Here is a 23,829-nt window from a genome sequence, read left to right on the forward strand (position 1 = left end):
TTTCAGACTTTTTACTTCCCTATTTTACCTCAACTTTCTCATAAGAGCTACCCAGCCTAAAAATCCCCACGGGATGGAAGAATTCATTTATTGTGTTAGAATGGGAAAAAGGCATTGCCAAGCAGAACTGAAATTGTAGCAAAGCTATAATCCTAGCTGTCACTCAGAGGGGCTCCAATAGACAGATATTGGACATGGTCAATTTGTCTCATCTGTTGATTTTCACAACAGCACAATTAAGAAGGTATTTCCTTACTACTGTGGTGATGGATCCATTCAGTTTTTGTGGTACCTCCCTAGCACAGCCTTGCAGAAGGGTCCTTACAACTTGCTTTTTCTCCCTCAGCTAAATACCACCTCAAAGTTTGAGCAGGATGGATTGCCAATGTGCTTGCCCTGGAGAGCTCTTTGAACTCACATCTCTCTTTTTTCCTAATTTAAGGGTACAATTTCATCTTTTTTTCCCTGTGGCAGCACTGCATTAGGGAGTTCCTGCCTCTGCACCATTCCTTTGGTTGTGTCAGTGCCGTTGTTTGCAAGGGCTGACTGGTTTCCTGACTGAGACAAAAACAACCCATAAATAAGGAGCAGGGAAGAAATTCCATAAACTGCTGGTGCCTCTGATATAAGAGATGCGGAGCCAGCTCCTGAGGCCAAAGCTGGGCTTGCATGTAAGCTGACCAAAAATGCCCCCTCCTGGCCCTTCTTTCCCCCTGCAAGCACTTGTGCAGCCATGCTGTGACTCAGACTGGAGAGCTGATTTAGCTGAATAAGACTCTCCTTGATTTTTTTTCCCCCCTGGGTAATTTCTGGGTTTGCTCTGTTCCTAGATTTGGGATTCACTCCATGACAGATGTAAGGGGGAGGGAGAGAGGGGAATAAGCAGCTGGGGTGGAAGATGCTGCCTAAAGCAGATGCTGGATTTATGTCCTAAGATGTTAAATTTATGGCCTATGGTGGCTTGGCAAGAGATGTTTATATTCTGGGATTCTGGCATCTTCCTGACACAAATACTAGCCTTCCTTGAGAAACTGCATTATTTATTTGGTTTTGCTAGGAGGTAGTTCTGCCTGGGAAGTTAGGGCCATTCCATAGTCCTTTGTCATGTACTTTGGAAATTCCTGTGTTGGTTGAAATCAGAGGACCTGATTTTCACCCCATGCTGTGGTGCATCTTTTGCTATTGGTTGCCCATGTGAAAGCTGAGTGTGGCAGATGCATCTCAACAGGCCCAAGCCAAGAACTTTGATGGAATTAATAATTTTGTGGGGGTTTAACAGACATGTCAATCTGCAAAGGAACAGAAAAATGTTCTTCCGGTTCCCTTGCTTTCAGTGAAAGGGAGGAGAGAGTGTTCCTGATCTTACCCTGTCCATTTCCAACCATTCAAGACACATTTTTGGCAATCCTAGATGTTAAAAACAGCAGCATTTCTGTGAGTAAAAGCACTAGCAGAAAGGCCTATATTAAGATATATCATACAATTATGCTTTTTATATTTATGATATATAGCCCTTTACAACATGTAAGTCAGAAGCACGAGGCCACACAGAGTCAAAGAGGTGAAAGGTACATGGTCATATACAAAAATGCAGATAGACTAGTGCATGGTATTGTTCTTAAACTAAAAAATTACTTAGGACAATGACAGCTGGAAGCTTTAACCCAGGTTGTGAATTGAAAAGGAGCATAGAGTTCAAAACTGGTTGGAGATAGTTTTCAAATCTGTTGTCTGTAATGAGAAGCATCAACATGAGAGAAAAAAAGGCAAGAAATGTGGACAGAGGAAGAGAAAAACCCAGAACAGTTGAAACATGGCTGCAATGAATGAGGATGGAGGTGTTCCCTGTAACATGGCTGTGATCCCTCCTAAGAAAGTGTAGAAGGCAGTCACTAAGAAAATTCCATGGAGGATCCAGGGGAAATTTGGGTTTGGAAGAAATCTAGGCACATAGGAATTCTCTAGCTGAAAAATGTCAGAAGTTGGATGCCATATCAATCATTTAATGTTGACTTTTGGTTTTGTGAGAAGCAGAAAAGAAAACAAGTAAACATAGAGTTCTGTTGCCATCATGGCTTCTCTCAAATTCACACATTGATCTGCTTGAGCCTGGAAACCCAAAAAACTGTGCCCATGTAATTCTACAACACATGCATTTGGTCAGGTCAAACCACAGGCAACATGAGATCACATCTGCCTGCAACTGACTGTGAGAAACACAGCCTCAAGTCAAGCAGTGCAAAAAGTGATACAGCCTCTTTACTCTGGTTTAAATGGAAGATGATCTATTGGAAACAGTTTAGCATGCAGGTGGATGCCCAGGACAGCTACATGTGCTGCTCTATAAAACAAGGCATGTCTGTGTGCGCTTCACCTGGGTGCTTTCTCATGCCTTATTTTCCACCTGCATTTTTTCCCAGGTGGTTTTACCAAAGTTCCTTCCTCCTGAAAAAGGTATATTTTCATTTCAGCTTCAATGGAATAGACAGGGACTGTGCCTGCATCAGGTTCACCCAACTGTCCTAGCTGCCCTGCCTATTACTTCTCGGGTTCCTCTGATATTTCAGAGATGTTCAGCCTTATAACTGCTATTTTTCTATTCCACTTCCCTCTAGGTAGGATTTTCTTGCCAAGAATGAAGGCGGAAAACTGATTTAGTTTGATTAATTATTTTTAAAATTCCTTAATAGTCAAGAAGGGTAAAACTGGCCTTAGCATTAAGGCTGCTCTGCATCCTACACTACTCCAAAAGTGTAAGCCAGGTAGCCCTTGCAGCTTGTCCTCTCTTCCCTGTTGATCCAGTTATTTCACTAGCATTCGTGTCACTTTGTAAATGCTAAGGTGGAAGGCAACAACCCTGATAGCTATTTATTTCCTCTTTATTCTTTCTGTATACACTGGCAAGATTGACAGTGTCTCATAAACTGTAGATGAGAAAAGTTTAATTTGCAGGGTAAACCTCTTACTGATCTAACCCAGGCCTGATTAATTGAAGTGCAGATAGCAGATTTTGATCCTGGTAAAAGCTTGTTGGGCCAGACTCGAAGAAAAGTGAATTTGAGCCTGGAATGACGGCTGCAAGGGCCCAGAGTTCACATTTTCTGTTGTGAGGATTCTCCTTGGGAAAGAGGTTCTCCACAGCACAGTCATTGACCCGACATTATTTGCATCACATCCCAGTAGAGAGGACTGGGTTGTGCAATTATTCAGCCTCCCAGTAATGACAAAATACTAGTAGTAGGTCTCTGAGAAACACTGATCCTTGTTTCCCTATTCCCAAACACCATTAATTCAGTTTTGCTCAGACTATAAAGTGATCACTAGCGAATATCTGCTCCAGAGAAAGTAATTCAGTGCAAGTGTGGGTGATAATAAGAGAGGTGTGCTGCCTTGGAGGATGCTTGCTGAAAAGGATCCATATGGCAGCGGTATCCTCAAGGCAGAAGCAAAGGACTTCCATTGGCCAGGAAATGGCTGAAGATGTTGAAACACGATGTGCTTCCCCTTTCTTGGTTTATGCCAGAGCTCAGTGTCTAGGATGTCACTTCTATCCCTCCCATCTTCCCTGCTGTATCAGCAGCAGTCTTTACTCTTTGGGCCTTCCTTTTCAGCTCTCTGACCTCACTCTTCATTCTCCTCTCCCCAGACTGCCTAAGCAGCAGTTTGATCTGGGACCTTTCTCACTTTCTTCAGGAGGTAAAATTCAGGATGGCCTTATCTGCCAAGGAGCCCTAAGCCAGGCTGTAGACAGTTAGGAAATCAATCCAGCTCTAGTAGCAGCTTGAGAGCAAAAACCCTATTAGCATGAATCATACCTTTCAGGATGCAAGCATAGGACATAAAACCTAACACTATGAAGTTTCTGTCACAGCCTTGAATGTTAATATAAGTTTGTGTATCTAGAAAGTATTTGTTTTATTATTGTGCATTTCCTGTCTGCTGCCATTTTCCACGGGACAGAGGTATTTTCCTTTGTTATGCAGTTTCTTCTGGGGAAAATGAAATGCATAGCAGGCCAAGTTCTGTGACAAATGGTTTCTGGTCTATTTAGACACCTCTGCCCTCAATTCATTCTTGTGCTTGTTCATGCTAGATTGAAAAAAATGTACCTTTTCACTCTATTTTTGAAGAAGACTGTTTTAGGTCATTCAGTATTTTTGATGTCTAAATTTTTTAGACCAGGATTAATCTATACAATAAGCTTTTGGCTTGTCAATTTTAAACAGATTTAAAAAATAACTTTGAAATATAAGTGTCTTCAAATTACACTGGCCAACCACTTATTGTTCAAGTTCTCAGCAGTGCACTGGCTGTGTCAGAGAAGCCCTGGAATTAGCAGGTCTGGAATCTATGAAGGACATAAAGTACTTTGCAAGTAGACAAGCTTCTTGTAGTTATTATTATATACCCTCCTATTATATACTTGTTAGCACTTAAAATTTCATGTCCTGTCACAAAGGACTGTGTTGTCATTTCAACCTTCTGGAAACTGGACTGAGATTGAATTGAAAATTACACTCCCTTCCCTCACAGACTCTCACATTTTTATTTTTTTTCCCACACATGGATGATTATTCCAGAAGAAAATTTCTATTGTTAAACACAGAGCTTTGATGTGACCAGCTAATTTTGAAACTGATCAGCAATTACAACAACAGGGAAAAATAGCTTTACCTGTTCTTTCCAGAATAAAAAGTGAGTCAATTTTTCCCCTGTGTCCATTTTTATTTTCTTTTATCTAGTTTGAAGAAAACGTTCTGGATGCTTGCCTGTTCCTGATGGACAAGGCAGAATTGGAGCTCTCTGGTCGTGGAAACCCAATCAAAATCTGCCGTGTTGCCTCAGCAGTGGTATGTAATGGATGCCTAATATGTGTCAGAAAGGACCCATAAATCAAAGCTGCCCTGATTTAACTGGCCCTCTTGCCCTGACATGCTCTCTACAACACACAACAGATCAGTTGTCCATTCTGACAATTGTCCATTCTGGAGTCTGACATTTTATTTCTCTCCACTAAGGTTCAAGCAACTGCTGTTGGCTTATTGCCTTTTCCTGAGAATTGTGCCTCACTGGTGGGAAAGCCACTTTTAGACATTGCACTCCAGGCAGAAGTGTTTCTTATGTGACAATGTGCTCATTTTCCAGTAGCTAATATAATTGAGAAAGCAGTTTCTGCTATGGATAATACAGTGGCATGATGGGTGGAATTTTGGATGGGGAACTGAGGGACTTTATGTGGACTCCAGCACTAACCTCAATGGAGTCTTAGAGCACTGCAATGGTGTGTGTTGTTTTGTCTGATCCAAGGCCCAAATGACCTAATCCAGCTGAGAACAGTCATATAAGTGGGCTGCTTTGGCCCCAGAGGAAAACACTGTGGGAACTGTCCTCTTTAACATGAGGTCCACAAAACATACCCCAGTCAGAATGAAAGTACCTAAAATAACTGAGGAGACTATCCAGACCTCCACTCTTTCCAGCTGCCAGACACCAGGAATCATGCTATGGGTGCAAGAGCAGTCCTATCCCTAATATTCAAGATGCTAGGCTCATCCAGGTTGTGGAAGACAGAGGCTGAGTCCTCTCTTTTGCTTTATTAGAGGTCTGAACTGGTGCTTTCTGCTTCCCAGAATAATACTCTAGTCACTGAGCTAGAGTAATTATATGTTCTCCTGAGCCAGCTACTAAAATAGACTGTCCACAAAACATGACTGCTGGAGATAGATGATTCCTTAACACATTTGTTATAGAACTTGCCCAGGCTTTAAGAAAATGAGGTCTTTGTCTTAGAAGACAATGAAGTGGAATCTCCTGCCTCTCAATCTTGGATGTTAAATAGAATAGCTTCAGCAAGAAGTATTGAGAACACCTCTACTTCTCTTTGTCTTTTAACATTTTAGTTAGTTCTTTCACCCCAGACATTAGAAATCCAGCTTTGGACCTTTATATAGAAGAAAGAATCAAATGTGGTTTCCTCATCCCTGAACTAGTAGATGCAAAAGTCCCTCATGTAAGGAATGGGAAAGCCCTCAGAACAGAATTGAACAAAGTCTATGAATCCAAATAGGGCTTGGATATTAGTTGGGTTTTGAGCCACTCGACATTTCAGAGAAGTGGAGGAGTTTACCATTGAAAATCCAGGACTCAGTAGACTTTGGGGCTGATCTGCAGAATTGGGCCATAACTAGGTAGAGGGTTTGGTCATTGAAATCTGGACCTGAGTAATAAGTGGGCAAGAGATGCTGAAATCCCACCTGTGCTACTTAATCTCATTCTTGCTCAATTTGAAATGTGGTAGAGTTGACCTTGTCTGAAGGTATGCACCCCCCATGCTGGAATCCTTCTGAGGCTTTCTGGCACAGCAGAGCAGGTAGAGTCCCTCTCTTCTTCCACTCATTACAGTCAGAGTAGAGAGTGAAGATCAACATGCTGTCCTGTCCTTGAAGTGATTCTTTCCTTGGCATGTTTCCTACGCTAGTGAGATGGGCATAACCTCTTAACCCATTGGTTGTGACTCTGAATACTTATCTCAGTTCAGTCCTAAGGTTCACAGGAAGTCGATTTTCTAATTATAAAAGAGTAGTTAATGCAGGCAAAAGCTTTTAAATGAGAATTGTGATTTATTTGGCTGGCGTGTAGCTGTTCCACATTAGCATAATTAAAAGGTACAGCGTGAATGAGCTTCTTGCACAGCCTCAACTGGTTTGGTTCAAATTGCAGCTAGGAGACATATTGCTCGTTAATGCCTATCGGTATAGCCATTAGTCAGCAAAACTCTTTGCTTTGTATAACCTTACCAGAGGAAAACTTACACAGCAAATTCCTTCTTGTTTTCACATGGGCCAGACCAAAGAAATTAGTTTCTACTCTGAAAATAAGAGTAGACTGGTTCTCTTCTCAATCTGTTGTAAATTAGGAGTGATTTTATTAAAATCTCTGGGCCGATATGGACAGAAAAACAGAGTAGACTGGTTCTCTTCTCAATCTGTTGTAAATTAGGAGTGATTTTATTAAAATCTCTGGGCCGATATGGACAGAAAAACAGATGATGGAAAGAATACAGCTTAATATTTCTGAGACTTGTTTACCAATATATAACTGATTATGTTTATTAAAAATACATGACAATGAGCATGTTTAATGTTAATAAAACTTATTAACTGGCAACATGGATACTCAGTGTGGTGATTTAATTTCAGAATTATTTTTAAGTATTTGACCTTCATTCAGAATTGTTCAGTGTTGGAGAATCCATGACCCTTAACAAGATTGTCCTACTTATACTCCTAGCTTCATAATGAAACACTTCTCTCTTACTTTCTAGCCTAAACTTGGCTATATTCACTCTTTCTCATCTTTGTGGTTTGCTAAGTAAAAGAGCTTTTTGTTATTCAGTCTCTGACATCTCTAATGCTCATTTCCTTTGATTTTAGATTAACTCCAGGGATGATGACGGTGTGATTGCTGGATCCTGGAACAATTCGTACGATTATGGTGTTGCACCTTCAGCCTGGACGGGAAGTGTGGACATTCTCTTGGAGTACTACAGTTCTAAGCAACCTGTCCGATATGGCCAGTGCTGGGTTTTTGCTGGTGTCTTCAACACATGTAGGTATCAGTGAGAAAAGCTCCAAGCTGCTATGCACCTCTTGCTTAACAGAGTTTTTAGGTAAAACTAACTAAAATACTTCCTTGCTCTGTGCTGTTCAGGAGTAAATACTAGAGATACTTAAAAATACATGGCTGAAATAGATGGTCTTTAAATAAACCTCTGGTGTGTCCTTCAGGTCAGCTGCTCTTCCACACAAATCTATTAACAATTTATTGGTTCAGTCAAATGTACTCAGTGACTCACAAGGGTAAGGTTGTATGAAAGTTGAGGCCTTCAGCACAGTCCACATTTCTGTCATGAATTCTTAGACAGAGGGCTTGTTGTCTACACCTAAAAGATTAAATAAATACTCAGTATGGGATATGTGATAGTGTTTCTGCTCCAGAAAGGCCAAATCTTACCTACTGAGTATTGGTCCTAGGAAAACTGAGGGGCACTGTCCCTGTACCTGTTAACTGAACACTATTAACATTTTATGTAGAGTCCATGAATGGAGAAAATAAATGATGCCTAGTTTATGAATTGTCTAGCACTACAAGGTTAAGTATAAACACATTTGGTCAAACTAGAGTTCTAGCGTTGCAGTAAGCAGAATGTTGCACGTCATAAAAACCACTGGGGAAAGCAGCCTTGGATTGGTCCCATATTTTGACTGTCTAGCACTTTCTAACAGCATCATCTGCTAATGTACAGGAACACACATGCCTCCTATGGAATTGCTCCAACAGGTCCATGTCCTTCCTGTGCTGGGGACCCCAGAGCTGGAGGTAGCTCTCAGAGTGGGGTCTCAGCAGAGCAGAGGGAAAGAATCCCCTCCCTTGCCCTGCTGACCACACTGCTTTAGGTGTAGCCCAGGATGCTGTTGGCTGCAAGTGCACACTGCCTGGTTATGTTGAGCCTCACACAATGGGTTTGAAAAAGTTCATGCAAATGTTTCTTATGGATACAATGCCTTGCCGTGGATTCCATGGGCCTCTTTGTCTTCTCTGCCCATTGCCTTTTCTGGATTTCCCTAGATGACAGACAGACAGACGAACACACCAGTTCTCCCACCTTCCCCCCACACTTGCCCTGAATCACCACTATGCAGTAATTTGCCTGCAGGCCACTGTGAAACTGGAGCAATGCAGCAGAGCCTGGAGCCTGCTGTGTTAAAGGGAGAGGCGTATTTGTCTGGGCCAAAACTTGCCTTGGTTTGCTGACTAAGTTAGTCAAGTCAGAGACCTGGCACTTTGCACTGCAAGTATAAAATTTGTTGAGCATTATGAAACGCAAATATTGTCCAGTATTGGCTGATCTGATGATGGCCACTGACACATCCACCTGCTGACCACTGCACAGGGGACAGCAAAGGTCCAAACAATCACATGCAACTCTCAGGGTTGTTTTGAGGTGTTTTTGAGTCTCTCTCATCTGTCAATGTTTTATCATTGTGACCAGTTCAGCTTTCCAAGGTCACTATATTGTACACTCCAGATACTCATCTGTTAAAAATGCTAAAACATTCCAAAAAATGGTCATTAATCTTGAAATTGTCAGACAAATTATTTCCAATGAGCCCTGATGGCTCATGTGCTGGAAGCCTGGGAGGGCACTTGAATTAAGTTTAATCAATAGGTACATATGGTATTGGATGCATCCAGGTAATTTTTCATCCAGGAACTTGAAATGAATGTGCAGTGTTACACTTTATTGGGAGTCACAGTAGTGACAGTAATGAATATACAAAACCCAGTAGTAGCAGCAGGGCTGTTCAGCTCTGCAGCATTGGAACTATTTTTAAATAGGATTTTCAGTAAAAATCTTTTCCCTTAAGGAAAAAACCACAAACCACTCCCCAAAAATCCACCCCAAACCAAAAACCACCACCACCACGACTACCAAAAAAACCAACCAAAAAACTGAAAAAAACCCCAACAAAAAATAGTTTTAAAAACCCCAAAACAATTACAACAACAACAACAAAAACCTAAAAAACCAAAACAAACCCTGTCAACCACCAAAAACCCCTCATGCTCTCTTTCTTGCAGAACCATGTTGGCCCCTAAATTGAAAGCCAGGACCTTTTCCTGGCTGAGACAAAGTATGTCATCTGGAGTAGCTGGGATGATGTGTCACCCCACAGACCTGTTCCCCTAGCCTGGGGATGTGCTCCGTGCCTATTTATCTGCCAGAGTGCACAAAAAACACAGAAGCCTATTGGTGCAATGTTTCAGATTATAGACATAGCTGTAGCACTTCCACAGTTTTTCCACATCTCTTAAATTTACCCCTTGTCAAATGGTAAGAAGGGTCATCAGTGCTATTTTGTGATGGTGTGAGAGTGAGGGCTAGGGGCTTTTTTTGTGATCCTCCTTTTAAGGCCTTAATGAAGGAAGGGACTATTGACTACAAAATGCTGTTACTTGGCAGGCAATATGAATTATGTAACACATTTTATTCAGATTCTCAAACCTTGTGATTTCAGTTGCAAATAATGCAGCTTTTCCCCATTGTTAACAGTAATTTTCTACTTTATTATTTGTGCTCTCCAGATCTTGTCTGACAGCAGACATCAAACAGGAAAACTCCAAATAAAAACTCCTTAAAAGGAATTTAAACTCCTTAATACTTTCTATTAATTTTCTTTTAACCATAGTCCCATAATTCTCCCAAGTTACTGATGCTAAGAGACCTAATATATTGTGTATCTCTTGCAAGCTCAAACTTCTTTTCTTTTGTATCACATTTGGTCATGCAGCTGACCCATTGCACCCAGATTTGACCTGAAACTCCACCATGTGGTCACTATGCAAAGCTGCTTTGAAACTATTGGTAATCAGCATCTGGTAATCAGATACTTCGGTTATAACCCTTGTATCAGTATTTGTCTTTAACGCTCATAATTTTGAGACCAAATTAAATATTTAGCATGTGCAATATAAATCATATGCAAGAAATTATTTGGGTTGATTTGACTGAATTTTCCCATTTTGTTCTGGTAATTACTATTTCAGTCCTCTCACCCTGTCTTCCATGAACGCAGTCTCCATATTTGTCCTTCTCATCACACTTCTGTCTTTGCCACAGTTCTGAGATGCTTGGGGATACCTGCAAGACTCATTACCAACTATTCTTCTGCCCATGATAACAATGCCAATTTACGGATGGACTTCTTTCTGGATGATGACGGAAAAGTGGACACCAGACTTACGAAAGATTCTGTGTGGTGAGTCCTCCTGGAAAAAGCCTTTAATGTGTCAATGATCAAAGTAGTAAAAAACATGATGGCAATGCCTGTATTGTGTTTATTTCTCTGTGCATTGAAGAACACTGCTGGCTTATGTGAAACAGAATGAATAGATTGTTGGTAGGCTGACTAATATGAAGACTTGTGGTATAAACAGGCAACCCCCGGGGAATCCTGCTATTGATATTCCCATACAGTGCTCATTTAAGCACACTGGAGAACTGGAATGGGCTTATGCTCCTTAGGGATCAGTTTTTCTAAAAATGGAAGAGGGTAGGATGGGTACTTCCATTCTTCTGGAGCCAAGGTGCAAGGGGTACCCCAATATCTGTGGAAAAACACCCTTTTTGATCTGCTTGTGCCCAGTTTCCATATTTGTAGACTGTTTTACATTGTGTGCACACAGTCATTGTTGAAAAGGGGTGCTTTCCAAAATAAGCCCTGTTCAGCTGAAAAAGAAACTAGTCAAGGTATCATAAAAGATACTGAAATGCTATCACCAGATTTATAAAAAGGAAACTCCCTAGGGCCAAGAGGAGTTTCCACAATCTTTTTGAGAAGGCAGTCCTCTAACTGGCTCTTCAAACTCTTACTGTCTTCTGTCTGACAGGAGAAGTGTAGCATATATTGATTATATGCTCTGTGTGGGATATTGGCCCTCAAGCCTCTCCTCCTCAGAGTGAAGAAAAGAATGTGACCTCTACATTCCTAAATTCAGGTGATACTTGTCCTATTCAATGTTAATATACCTGACTTGTGTCAATGAGGTCTTCAACTCATTAGCATAGCAGCTCATCAGCATGTTTCATTAATAACTTCATCTCTGGAAGTCTGTGTATTAAAACTGCAATAAACCCACTACGTGGTGGAGGAAGTGACTGAACCTGTTGCTGTGACATCTTTTATGTGATTTTCATATTCAAGAGGAAAATCTAAGGAAAGCAGGTTCATTTACAAGTGATGCTTGTGTCAACAGCAAGACAGAGTAGTTGAGACTAGAAGGGACCCTTGGAAGTCACCCAACCCTCCCGCTCAGAGCACCGTCAGCTAGAGAAGGTTGCTCAGGTCTGTGTAGAGTTGGACTTCAAGTATCTCCAAGGATGGGCACCCCACCACTTCTCTAGGAAACTTGTGCCAGTGCTCAAGCATTTTCACAGTAAGAAAAGTGTTTCCTGATCTTCACACAGATTTTTCTGTGTTTCAGTATGTGCCCATTGCTTCTTGTCCCGTCCTTGGACTACTGAGAAGAGTCTGGCTCTGTCTTCTTTCCCTCAATTCCCTAACCAGGAATTTATACCTATGATAAGATCCTACCCAGCCTTCCCATTTTCAGTCGCAGCTGCCTTAGTTTTTCCTTGTGTACAGTCTGTGTGATATCAGCTATTACTTCCAGTTTCTTTATCAGCAAACTCGCTTAGGGTACAGGCAATCTTGTAATCCAGGTAATAATAAAGCTGTTAAACAGTGTTAGACCCAGTCTAGAACTCTGGGGTACACAACTAATGACTGAGTTTCAGCAGGGGTGATCACTACTGATCACAACCCTCTGATCCCAGCAATTCAGCCAGTTTCCAATGTATCTTGCTATCCATTTGTCTAGTCTACACTTCAAAGGTTTGTCTGTGAGGATGTTCTAGGAAATGGCACTAAAGTCAAAAGGACCAACCCCCATGCAGTGGTCTCCCCTTTGTCCTTTCAGTCACTTGTTTCGTCAGAAAAGGCTCTCAGGTTTGGCAGGCATAGCTGGCTGCTTGTAAATCCATGCTGACTACTGCCAATCACTTAGTCCTTAATGAGTTTGGAAATGTTTTCCAGAAGAACTTTCTCTATAACCTTCCTAAAGATCAAAGGGAAGCTGACAAGTCTCTCTCTCCCTGGATACTCCACTCTCTTGAAGAGTAGAGCAATATTTAATTTCCTCCAGTCTGCAGGAATTTCCTCCAATTACCATGATCTTTTGAAGATAGATATGAGTGGTCTTACAGTGACATTGGCAAGCTCCCTCAGCATTTTTGATGGGATTACCTCATATTTTCCATCAGATTCATTGGATTTGTGTGTGCTCAGTTTGTTGAACTGTTCTCTGTCTTGTTACTTGTCTAGTTTTCAATGTTTCAAACCTCCACACTGGTTTCATGGGCTGTGATTCCTGAGGGCAAATCTTAGCAGTAAAAACCAAGGTAGAGAAAACACTGAATGCCTTCTCCGAATCCTTTGTCACCAGATTGCCTGCTGTGTTCAACAGCAGAGCGACGCTCTATAGGTTTCCTTTTGACACCGATTTGCTTTCATTTCCTGCTGCTCTTCATGTCCCTTGACATAATTTGTTTGCCCTGTTCTGGCTTTCCTGTACCTGCACCTGCATAGTCAGACAGTAACTCTGTTTTCCTCCGGATCACCTGTCCCCACTCTCCCCCTCTTTCTTAAACACCTCTTTTTTTATGTTTAATTGGAGTTTAATTTGGACCACCCTGTGGACTTGTGCCACTTTTGGTTGATTTCCTGCACACAAAGATGAACCATTCTTAAGTCTGGAGGAGGTGACTCTTGAAAAACATCCAGCTCTTGTGCATCCATCTTCTACTCAAAACTGCCTCCCATGGAATTCTTCCAAGTAGGACCTTAAACATGTTAAAGACTACTCTCCTGGGATCCAGAGCTGTGGTCCTGCTATTTGCCTTGTTGCCTCCTGATAGTACCCTTGGGCAGTTTTCTTGCTGTCTGTGAGACAGAAGGACTCAGCATGTCTCATGGGGCTGGTCCTTTTATGGCTCAGAGAGCTGTAAAGGAGAAGTCTTCTGAAACCTCCTCTGCCTATAAAACGTGAAACAAGAGCCAGTGTTTGGGACCCTCAGTGCACAATCCATACACACCCAGCAATGGATCATTGTTATGATTTACAATTTTCACTCCCATCCCTTCTCTCCTTCTCCTAACCTGATCTATGAAATACATCCCACCAACTTTTCACACTTGCTTTTACTTCTCTCTCTTTTACCCAGCTGTTTCCCATGACTTCTTAATTTAATCTCTTTTCTCCTGCATTCTTTTGGGACAGGGTAAAATGATCCAAAATCATCCTATTCCCAATGAAATCCACATGGAATTTTACACTAACATTTCATCCTTCCATCCTACATTGCTTTTCCTTGGCTTGATAACTTTTTTAACTGCCTTGTTCATCCTTTTATCCTCCCAGTGCATTTATTAGTACATGGTGCACATAACCCTTTGGGCATGACTTAATATATACACCTCTTTTCATTTCTCCTCTGTGTCCTTTCTTTTCATTACTCTGTAACACTCCTTGGTAGCCCACATGCTGACTCCTAATGACTTGTGTCTTAACCCTGATTTTATTTTTAATGCCTCTTTTATTTCTTTTTTCAAGAGGACAAGCTCAAGGTATTTATAATGATTTTTTAAATGCATTTCTCACTTTTATTTATAATCCCTTGCAAACTGGAAGCAAAGCTCTTTTTCTTTATTAATATATCATTTCTATTGTACTCCGGCCTTGTACTGCTGGAGCTGATCTGTCTTCAGGTCTTAAATACTCTCAGACTTCAGGGATACTTGGAGCCAGGATTTTTAGTCCAATCAATCTCTGAGTGTGGGGCTCCCTCTGAATGTTATCTGACATTTATTGATTTTTATTAAAGATTGTCTTCTCCCTCAGGATAGGAAACAACACCACCAACAACAAAACATATACAAAATTACACAGACTTTGCAAAAAGTTATTTTTATAAATCTGGCCGGATTTAAGGCCATCAGTACTGTCTGTTCTCCTTGTCTTTCTTAATGATGATATAAAGACACTTAAAGAATATTTCTCTTGGATGGGAATCAAGACTCACTCCTACTGTGAGGTCCAAGCATATCAACATCAGCATCTCAGCAGAAATTTTCCTGATGTCACCCAACTCCACAGGAGTTCATCCATATCCAGGCCTGTGGAGAAAGCCCTTCTGAGACCTCTGCTCTCCCATTCAGTCCCAGATCACTTTGCTCTAATTTCTCAACAATATTGTCAGTGCCTGACCCTAGCAGTACCTCTCAACCTCAATGCCTGAACTTGTTAGCTCATAAAAGGGCAGCAGCTGCTTCCAGCCTCTGCCTGTCCTATAAGCAATACGAACTACCGTTCTTGAATTGTCTTCCAGGCATAAAACCCGCCTGGTCATCTTTTATTAATTTCCCCATTGCTTTGTTTAGTCTATCCGTAATTATCTCTGTAAATATTTAATGGTCACTACATTGATCTCTATTGCCATTCTTGCTTTCTTTAATGTCTCAGGCTTGCTGTAGAATACAAGAATTATAGAATGAGTTCAACAAATTATGACCATGGAATCAGCTCCTCAGCTATGCTCACTTCTATAGGGAGGTTTCTGCTACCTTTGGAAAGGGAAATATTTCCCTCATCCTCCTTTTCTTAATGCTCACTGCTCTACAAGCAGTGTCTTTCTGTCCATTCAGATTCAATATCCTTATGTGTATTTTTAATTTGAATGGCAGGAGACCTAAAAAAATTGCCATCCTATTGTGTCCAGCACTACACCAATAGAAACCAGAAACAAAGGTCCTGTCCCTAAGACAAATACAGAAGAAAATATAGAAAAACTGTGTTACCTAATTAAATAACTGAAATAGATCTGAAATTTCCACACTGTTACCCAACTCCCAGCCTTGTTTTTATCATCCTTTCCTTTTGCCTGCTCTTCAGGTTCTTCTTTCGCAGAATGCAAAGCCAGTGACATCCAACTTTGATTCAAAGTGAACCAGTGAAGGCTTCAGGGCAGGGATTGTCTTTCTCATATGTTGGCATAGCAGTTTGCAAATACCCACCTTCCATGAATTGTGTCCCCAGTCTTGGGTAGCCCTCAGCAAAGTTCTGTGAGCATGATTCAGCGCTGAGTACCCAGCAGCATCAAAAATTCTCTGAGTGTGCGTCATTTTCCTTGAATAATTCCTTTTTCTGTAGTGCTGCTTCATTAACTCTCCTAACTGACAAGTTTTACCCGATCCAAGCTTTCATTTCCACTTTGAAATGTCTTGTTAGACAAGCTTCAGATCCTTCTGACTCTGCTCCATACTGTTTTTCACCTATTATTAATGAAATGGTCAGAGTTTAACAATCCCCATTTTCGTTGCTAATATCATTGCGTGTACTAGAGGCTATATCAGCAGCTACACAAATGTAAGTTTATTCAGATCTGCTGTAGGATATGTATAATTTGCAAGCAAAATTGCCCCTTTCTCTACTCTTTCCTTCTTTTATTTTTTGCAGTAATGAAATTCAAACACTTTGCTGTCTTTTCTGAAAGACCTTCTTTCCAGATTATCTTTTCTTGCTTGTTCTCTCCCTTGAGCATTGGTAGCATTGCTGGAAGTTACAACATCTGTCCATCCTTTCTGCTCATCTTTGAAACACCCAGGGCAGACTGTGATGGTGCTGTGCTGTTTTTTTAATTCTCCTGATCATCCAGCCAAGTGAGAGCATTTTAACCCTGAACACCTAGATGAACTACTCTCAGAATTTTATAATTCAGGTCACTGTCCTGAGCCCTAAAGATGCAAGTTGGCCCACAGTGATTGTAGGTAGGTTTTATGAAAAGGCGTGTTTTAGGAGCTCTGACATCATGCATTGTCATGACACATGATAAAAAACTTACAAGGAATCTACACTGAAGATATTTTTCAAAAGGCTGTGTAGGGTCTTTTTCTCAACCAACACAGAAGCCAGTGAAGCATACTTGTTTTGAGCCATGAAAACAAAACTACACACTGTACGTTGCAGAGTTGATCCCAAATCTCTTCGTCAGAGATGCCAAATCTTCAGTCTGAATAATTATAAAGCAGACCATCTTTCATTGGCTTGAAGATTCAAAGTTTGCTTTAGCAGGCAGATTGAAGTGGAGGTGTCGTCTGGAAAGGAATTCTAGTTTGTGTAGCGTTTCATACCCCAACAGTCTCCAAACACTGGCATATCTTCTGAGACATTTACACTCAGAACATATTAGAAGAATCAAAAAACCTTCTTCAACTTTCAGTCAAGGAACTACAAGGAAGGATTGTGGCTTTCAGATTTTAACAGCTAGGTACCAAACTTATAGACCTAAAAATCTGTTCTCTTTAAAGAGTCAACATTTTTATCCCTGAATTGGCAAATGGTGTTACTGAAGGAATGCCAGGACATAAATATGCAGGATTTGTTTTGGTCTGTGTGCTTGCTTCCAAGAATTTAATATACTGGTCCCATCTCTTTTCTAAGGAATTATCATTGCTGGAACGAAGCTTGGATGACCAGACCTGACCTTCCTGTTGGCTTTGGAGGATGGCAGGTTGTTGATGGGACACCTCAAGAAACCAGTGATGGTAATATTGCTTGAAGTCCTCCTTAGTTCACGTTCTAATGTTTGGGATCTCTGTTTCAAACAATGAGCTGACGATAGCTGAGCCAGTGGCACCGTAAGGCCAGTGACAACTTCTTGAACCAAATAACCACACTCACCTCAGGGCCTTCTCCTGATTTGTTCTGAACTCTAAACTAAATTTGTCCTTATTATAACACTGCTTATGATGCCCTGGGACACAAAATCCTTCATGAGAAAGGTCCTGCTTGGTACTGAAGAGATGTGATCCTGTTGCTAAAGATGGCTTTTCACATTTTAGAGTACCTATATGGGAGCCTGATCAGACTAATTCTCCTTTACTTTATGCAGCCCTAACTGAACTACATGAACAAGCAGTGGGCAGGAGAGAAAAAAAGTCACTGGTCTTTCTTTCCAGTCCTTAATTTCCCAGCCCTCAAAATACAATCTTCTCAAATTTGTAGCAAGGTCTTTCTCAGCCTGTGGTGTACCTGACTCCTGGGTTTATTATCTGGGTTTACCAAACCCAGCTGTAATTGTATTTCAAGTGCTTGAGACTTAGAGTGGATGTTATAGTGCCCTTAAAGGTACTGAACCACCAGGTTCCTCCAGACCCGAGTCTGTGTTATCTACAAGGCTGGTAACAAAATTTAGCTTTTTGCTTCTTGGTCAAGAGTTCCTGTAAACTATTAGAAGATTTTGTCAAACCCCAAGAATTCTTTTTCTTTGAGAAAATATAACATTTTTACATGTTTTTAATTTATTTGGTCTCTCACTTTGTCTCTCTTCTCCCCATAGGTATGTACAGGTGTGGTCCAGCCTCAGTTCAAGCCATTAAACATGGTCACGTTTGCTTCCAATTTGATGCTCCTTTTGTCTATGCTGAGGTACAAAGTGAAATTTTGTTTTATGTGAAAATTTTTACTGGAGTGAGTGATATCAGAGAGACCATAGTGAGACAGAAGATAGCTCTCCAATTTACGGATTGAAAAGTTACTTCATGTATACTTCATGTCACAGAACAATCTCATCATTGTATTTTCACATGTCAGCAGGCATGATATGGCTCTAATGAATGACAGAGATTTCTCTACTCTCTGCTCCTCAATGTAATAATAAGAAAAAGCTGCTCTGACTTCACTGAATCCTCAAGCTGTGGTCATTTTTCCTTCCAAGATTCAGCTATGCTGAATGGGTCACTAGCTCTAGCTGCTCATTCTCTTTGCTCACCACATTCCTTTTGGCTGCGGTGTGTCATGGAGATCTAACAAGGGTGATTTGACTGACAGATCTGAGAGGGAAATATCTCTATAAGGAGATAGAGGGCCTGGTCTGGAGCTTTAACCTCTTGCACCACCAGAAGAGGCATGCCCAGAATTGCAACACTGTGAGACAAATTTCTCTCTAATTGAACTGTAAATGGCTTAGGACAGAAAAGAATGAAGACATTTTAGCTATTAAGCATTCTCCTCTCTATTTCTAAAGCTTTTTGGTACAAGAAATGTGTAGTAGTGCTCCTCAATTTTGAATGACCTCTCTGTAGCCTTGTAAAGTTTACACTATCTGTAATTCTGGAGCTGTGAATAGTAAAATACATCTCAGCATACAACTAATTTTAAACATGAAATGTAGATGTGACATTAGCAGGACTTCAAGTCAATGTGTCATTATTTTGGGGGGGATAGGCTGACTCCTTCTCTCTACTTTCATATATCTCAATCTTCTTTCATTTAATTTCATAGGTGAATAGTGACATTTTCTACACAAGAATGGAGAAAAATGGAACCCAAGTGGTAGAAAACATTGACACAAGCCGTATTGGGCAGTTGATTGTGACCAAGGAAGTTGGAGGTGATGGAATTATGGACATTACTGAGGAGTACAAGTTCCGAGAAGGTAACCTGAAATGAGCTGGGACCATATGGACATAGACTTATATGTATAAGACATAGACAGTCAAATCCTGGATGATTTGGAAACTTCTGTCACTGAGGGAGCTTCATGAAAAGCTGCAAAAGTCCCCTCTGGAATTCTTTATTTGTAACTCCATCACAGAAACACTGTAGGTGCCTTGATCATAAGGCACAAGCAAAACACAAACTTTGCTGCACTGAAATGCTTTAGACTAAGTTGGTTGTAGTGAAAATAAAGGCTAGTCATGGAGCAATTCAAAGCGTTCAAAACAATTCAAGGCTTTCTGTACAGATGTTTAGACATTTCTTATTCAGGCCAGATGTTCACACAGAGTAAATCAGTGTAGCTGCATTGATAAGAATTCATCTACATCAGTTTGTCTGATATGGTTTTAATACCAACTCCTTTGGTAGCTGTGAAGTTCTCCCATTGCTGGTGTTACCCCAGGAGGGTTTACTGTCCTCATCTATTTATTTTAGCTACTACAAACTATGTTAGACATACCCTTATGATCAGGGGGGCTGATGCTGCACTTCTGTTTCTTTTCTAAATCTGGTTTTCATTCATTCCTAGGCTCAGATGAGGAGAGGCTGGCTCTTGAGACTGCTGTGATGTATGGTGTTAAAAAGCAAAGTATCCAAGACACCACATACCAGCCACAGACAGATGTTGACATGGACTTCCAAGCGCAAAAGGCAGTCCTTGGCAATGACTTCAAAGTCACTATAACTTTCAGGAACAAGAGTCGCAACTCCTACACTGCAACTACCTACTTTTCGGGCAACATAGTGTTTTATACAGGAGTCCCAAAAAGTGAATTCAAGAAACACTCTTTCAGTGCAAAACTGGAACCCTCTTCATGTAAGTCTTGCATAGTTATTTTCTGTGGTTTTAACTTTCACCAGTGTTTACACCTATGGGTAGAGGCAGTTCTAGTAGCCAGGGGTAGGATATTCTATTGAGTATCAGAAGGATCCTCTCCCTACCCTGAACTGGATACCAGGGTCATTTAAAGCTGAGGCTGTTTCCTTCAGGCTGTTTCTCCTTGCAAAATGCTCTTTTACACCAAGCTGCATTTCTGGGAATTGTTAATTTTAGTTCTTTTGTACAAAAGAAATCAAAGAAGCACAGGTGTTAAGCTGCAAGGTATTGTTTTTCCTTTGAATTCCTTTATTTTCCTAGTAGCATTTTAGCAAGTGAAGGGGAAGTTCTGGTTCCCAAAGATGCCATGTACAGAGACAAGAGGGTGTATTTTTTTGTCTTATCTGGTAGAAGCTGACAAGTTCTGAGTAGATTCAAGTGGATATCTGGCTTTGGAGGACTCTGTGGTTCAGGATTTCATATTTACAGTGATCTAAAAAGTTTATATGTAATGAGAATGTGCCACAATAGAGCAGGGACACTTATCAGCTGGGCAGCAGCCCCAAAGGTGAGTTATCTTTACAGATGCAGCATTTACTTTTCCTAGTGCCCTCTGGAATACAGTAGGGAGATCCTGCCACTTCTCATGAGAAAAGAAGGTCCTGGCAGACCCACTCAGGAGGCTGTGGGCAGGTTTTTGTACTGCTCAAAGTAGGAAAGAGAGATGTTTTCCTTTTTAAACTTGGACATAATCTATTTCCTGTTAGCCATTACAACACATGTTTAGGATCAGCTGTACTTCCAAGTGCTACCTAGCAGGCTCTAGCAAAAGTGACTGCCAATCACTTGTTCTCCTGACAGGCCTGTGTCCTTGGTCAGCAAAAGTGATGACCACATGCTCTTACAGAGATGAAGTAGAGGATCCTTCACTTGAGTTCCCTGCTGAGAGAGTCAGCAAGCCATGACTTTGCCTTCTAGACACTGCTACTAGGCAAATCAATCTTTCTGAGTGCAGGAGGAGCGGCAGGACTTTGGGAGCCCAAAGAATGGGCCTTCTGAACTGGGTCTGCTGCTGGATCACAGCAATCCTAGCTGACCTCTGAGTTTTCTGTCTTCTCTACCTCATCCCAGCTCAAGAGACACTGTGAGCCCTCTTTCTTCCAAGAGGACTAGTTTTGTCTCAGTGAGAAGTCTCCATGGAACCACAGTTCCTATCGGGCCACAAAAAAATTCCACTGCTTTCTTCCTCACTTTGAACATCATCTGAAACGGCACATTTTGTTTGGAGCTCATTATTCTGCAAAAAGTAGAAGCCCACTGATAAAGATCTAATTGTGAAGGTTAATAAAACTTCTACCTCCAGCCTGTAACAAAGCCCTGAGAGCTACTTGCTAATTCTTTCTACCTCTGTGGATCATTTGCAGGGGGCCTGGAAATGGACATTGGGTTGTTCCAATATATGCTATCAAAACACAGTGTGAGGGCTTATAGTGACTTACATCAGTTACTAAATATCTAATCTGAAATATTGCAAAATTTTGGAGATTGAATAGGTGCAGCAAAAAAAAAAAAAAATCAGTTTCAACAGTCTTGGTCTAAATTCTGTGCCACTTCTTTGATGAGGGAAAATTCGGTCTTCTTGTAGGAGAAGTGTCTGCTACATTTTCTGACTGTGATTTGTGCATGGTTTCAGGACTTATTTATGTCTGCTCTTGTATCAAAGGTCTGTGTAGGGTATTACTACCTAAAATACAGCTTCTGCAGCGCTTTGAGGATCACCTGGTTCCTCTCTGCAAGAAATGAAATTAATAGATTTTTAAACATCACTGAGCATCACAATTATTTTTTTCTAATTTAAGTAAATGCTAAGAAAAAAAGCTTCTTGAAATAGTGCTGGAAACCCTGAATTGAGTGATGGTGAGTGAATGAAGACTGGGGAGAGGCACCTAAAAGACCAGAACATGGATTTTTATGTATGTGTATCAAGAGTATGTCCCCATCACTGCTTCTGGACAATGAGAAATTTCTAAAGTTATTCCCACTTTTCAAGTTGGGGATTTGTTTATATCTGACATACAGGCATCAACTTGTGGGGCATCCTGTTCTGTAACAGGACAAAAACTCCTCCATTTCTGGAGGTGATAAATGACATTTGAGCATGAATTCTTTCACCTTTTCCTTGGAAAGAAGTACATGTGAAATCAGGAATAATGTCTGAGCAGGTGGGCAGTGTGAAGGAAGGTAGTGTGATTATCTGCAAGTGTGTGAGAACAATCTGTCAGGGATGTAACAGGAGAGTACCTTCTGAGGCACCCAAGGAGGATTTGTTCAGGTCAAGGAGTGTGTGTGTATAAATATATATACATATATATATATATTTAACAAAATATTACAATGCTAAACAGATTTATTAAAGACATTCTTCCAGTCCAAAATACTGAAAGTGTGAGGCAAGCTCAGTTTTCAAACAGGAAACGAATGAATTATTTTCAGAATAATGATTAAAGGAATTGTGTGGGTTGAAAACATCTTTGAGGATTTGAATAGCTTAAACCTTCCAGTGCCTTCAAAGGTGCTCTCAGATCTACTGAGTTATATTTAGTTTTCTCTGTTTTTTTGAAAAACTATAAGGCAGCTCAGTGTTGTGTCTCCCTTGGCTTTCCCAGATGCAGTAAGTGGTACTGACAACTCATCCGCACAACCAGTGCTAAGACAATGGAAGTATATTCTTTTTTTCCTGCAGTGATTAAATTTAAACAGAAAAGTTTGCCTTTTCTTCCATTGTAAAGTAAATTTCTCCTGGTTTGTAACTAATTTATTTACTTATTTACTTCTCAGATGAGAAATGCCCTGCCTGATTTATAATTTACAGTTAAGGGTATTATGGGAAATTCTTTTACATAAGATAAAGAGTGAGAAGGAGGGAGCAGGAGCACATCAAGTAATTTTAAGACTGGCCTAGTAAATCCAGGTCAGGTGGCCACCAAGGGAATAGCTTTGTAACCAAATCAAGGAACTGGTTTTGATGTGAGTGGATCAAAAGAGCAAAAAGGGGTAAATGTCATTTACCCAACTGAGTTCAATTATCCCAGTGTTTACAGTGTATGTCACAAATACAATACAAATAACAGATAACAGTAATCATCATAGGTAACAGATGGGAGATCTTGATGTGTTTACTAGGGTCATAATGAATGTTTATAGAGAGAAGAGCTACAGATCTATATGTTTTGCCTGGTCAGTTAGTTAGCAAGTCTGATTCTCTGCATCACATTCTCACACCATTGTTGGCCTGGGAATTGCAGTTCAATATAGTTAAAATTAATGATTCCCTGCTTCGTAACTGTCTAGCCTACAGGGACTTGGTCCCTCCAATAATTATTGTCAGAGAGCACGTGAAAACTCTCTGGAGGGCATGCTGGTGACAGGAAGACCTTCTTGCTAAATTTTGCAGGCAAATCCAATGTAGAGCAAAGGCAGATAACCAGACATGTCCTGGAGAGCAGGTGATCTCCCAGGTAGCCTGCATGGGCTCACATCCCCCAGTTACTCTTCTGGTGGCATCCCTGTGCCAAGAAGAGAGGCAAAAGAAGAGCAGGAGTAAATTGAAAGAGCAAACATTTACAGGAATGACACTCAAAAGCTGGTTTGGACCTTTGTGCCCAATAGGTACGGATTTCCAGCTTTCCTGCTCATTAATTTTGTGATACCACCTAGAAATCTTCAATAGTGACCTGGCCCATGCTGAGGGTACTGGGCAGGGGCTGTGCACAAACCCAGACTTTGCCCCTGGAAGCTCACAGCCTAAATGGAAAGAAGGAAAAATTAGAGGTGAA

General features: G+C 40.9%; 1 protein-coding gene across 1 annotated transcript in view; it reads left to right on the top strand.

Moving 5' to 3' along the window:
- Positions 1 to 23,829, top strand: part of F13A1 (coagulation factor XIII A chain) — a 59,213-nt gene that overhangs the window by 26,338 nt on the left and 9,046 nt on the right. Inside the window, exons 6-12 of the mRNA XM_058825429.1 lie at positions 4,743 to 4,850; positions 7,434 to 7,608; positions 10,682 to 10,820; positions 17,119 to 17,222; positions 18,017 to 18,105; positions 18,961 to 19,114; positions 19,706 to 19,993. Coding sequence (XP_058681412.1) covers positions 4,743 to 4,850; positions 7,434 to 7,608; positions 10,682 to 10,820; positions 17,119 to 17,222; positions 18,017 to 18,105; positions 18,961 to 19,114; positions 19,706 to 19,993 — 1,057 coding nt within the window. The remainder of the gene's footprint in view (positions 1 to 4,742; positions 4,851 to 7,433; positions 7,609 to 10,681; positions 10,821 to 17,118; positions 17,223 to 18,016; positions 18,106 to 18,960; positions 19,115 to 19,705; positions 19,994 to 23,829) is intronic.

This window comes from Ammospiza caudacuta, chromosome 1, assembly GCF_027887145.1.
Source record: "Ammospiza caudacuta isolate bAmmCau1 chromosome 1, bAmmCau1.pri, whole genome shotgun sequence".
In the NCBI taxonomy this organism is placed as follows: Eukaryota; Metazoa; Chordata; class Aves; order Passeriformes; family Passerellidae; genus Ammospiza; species Ammospiza caudacuta.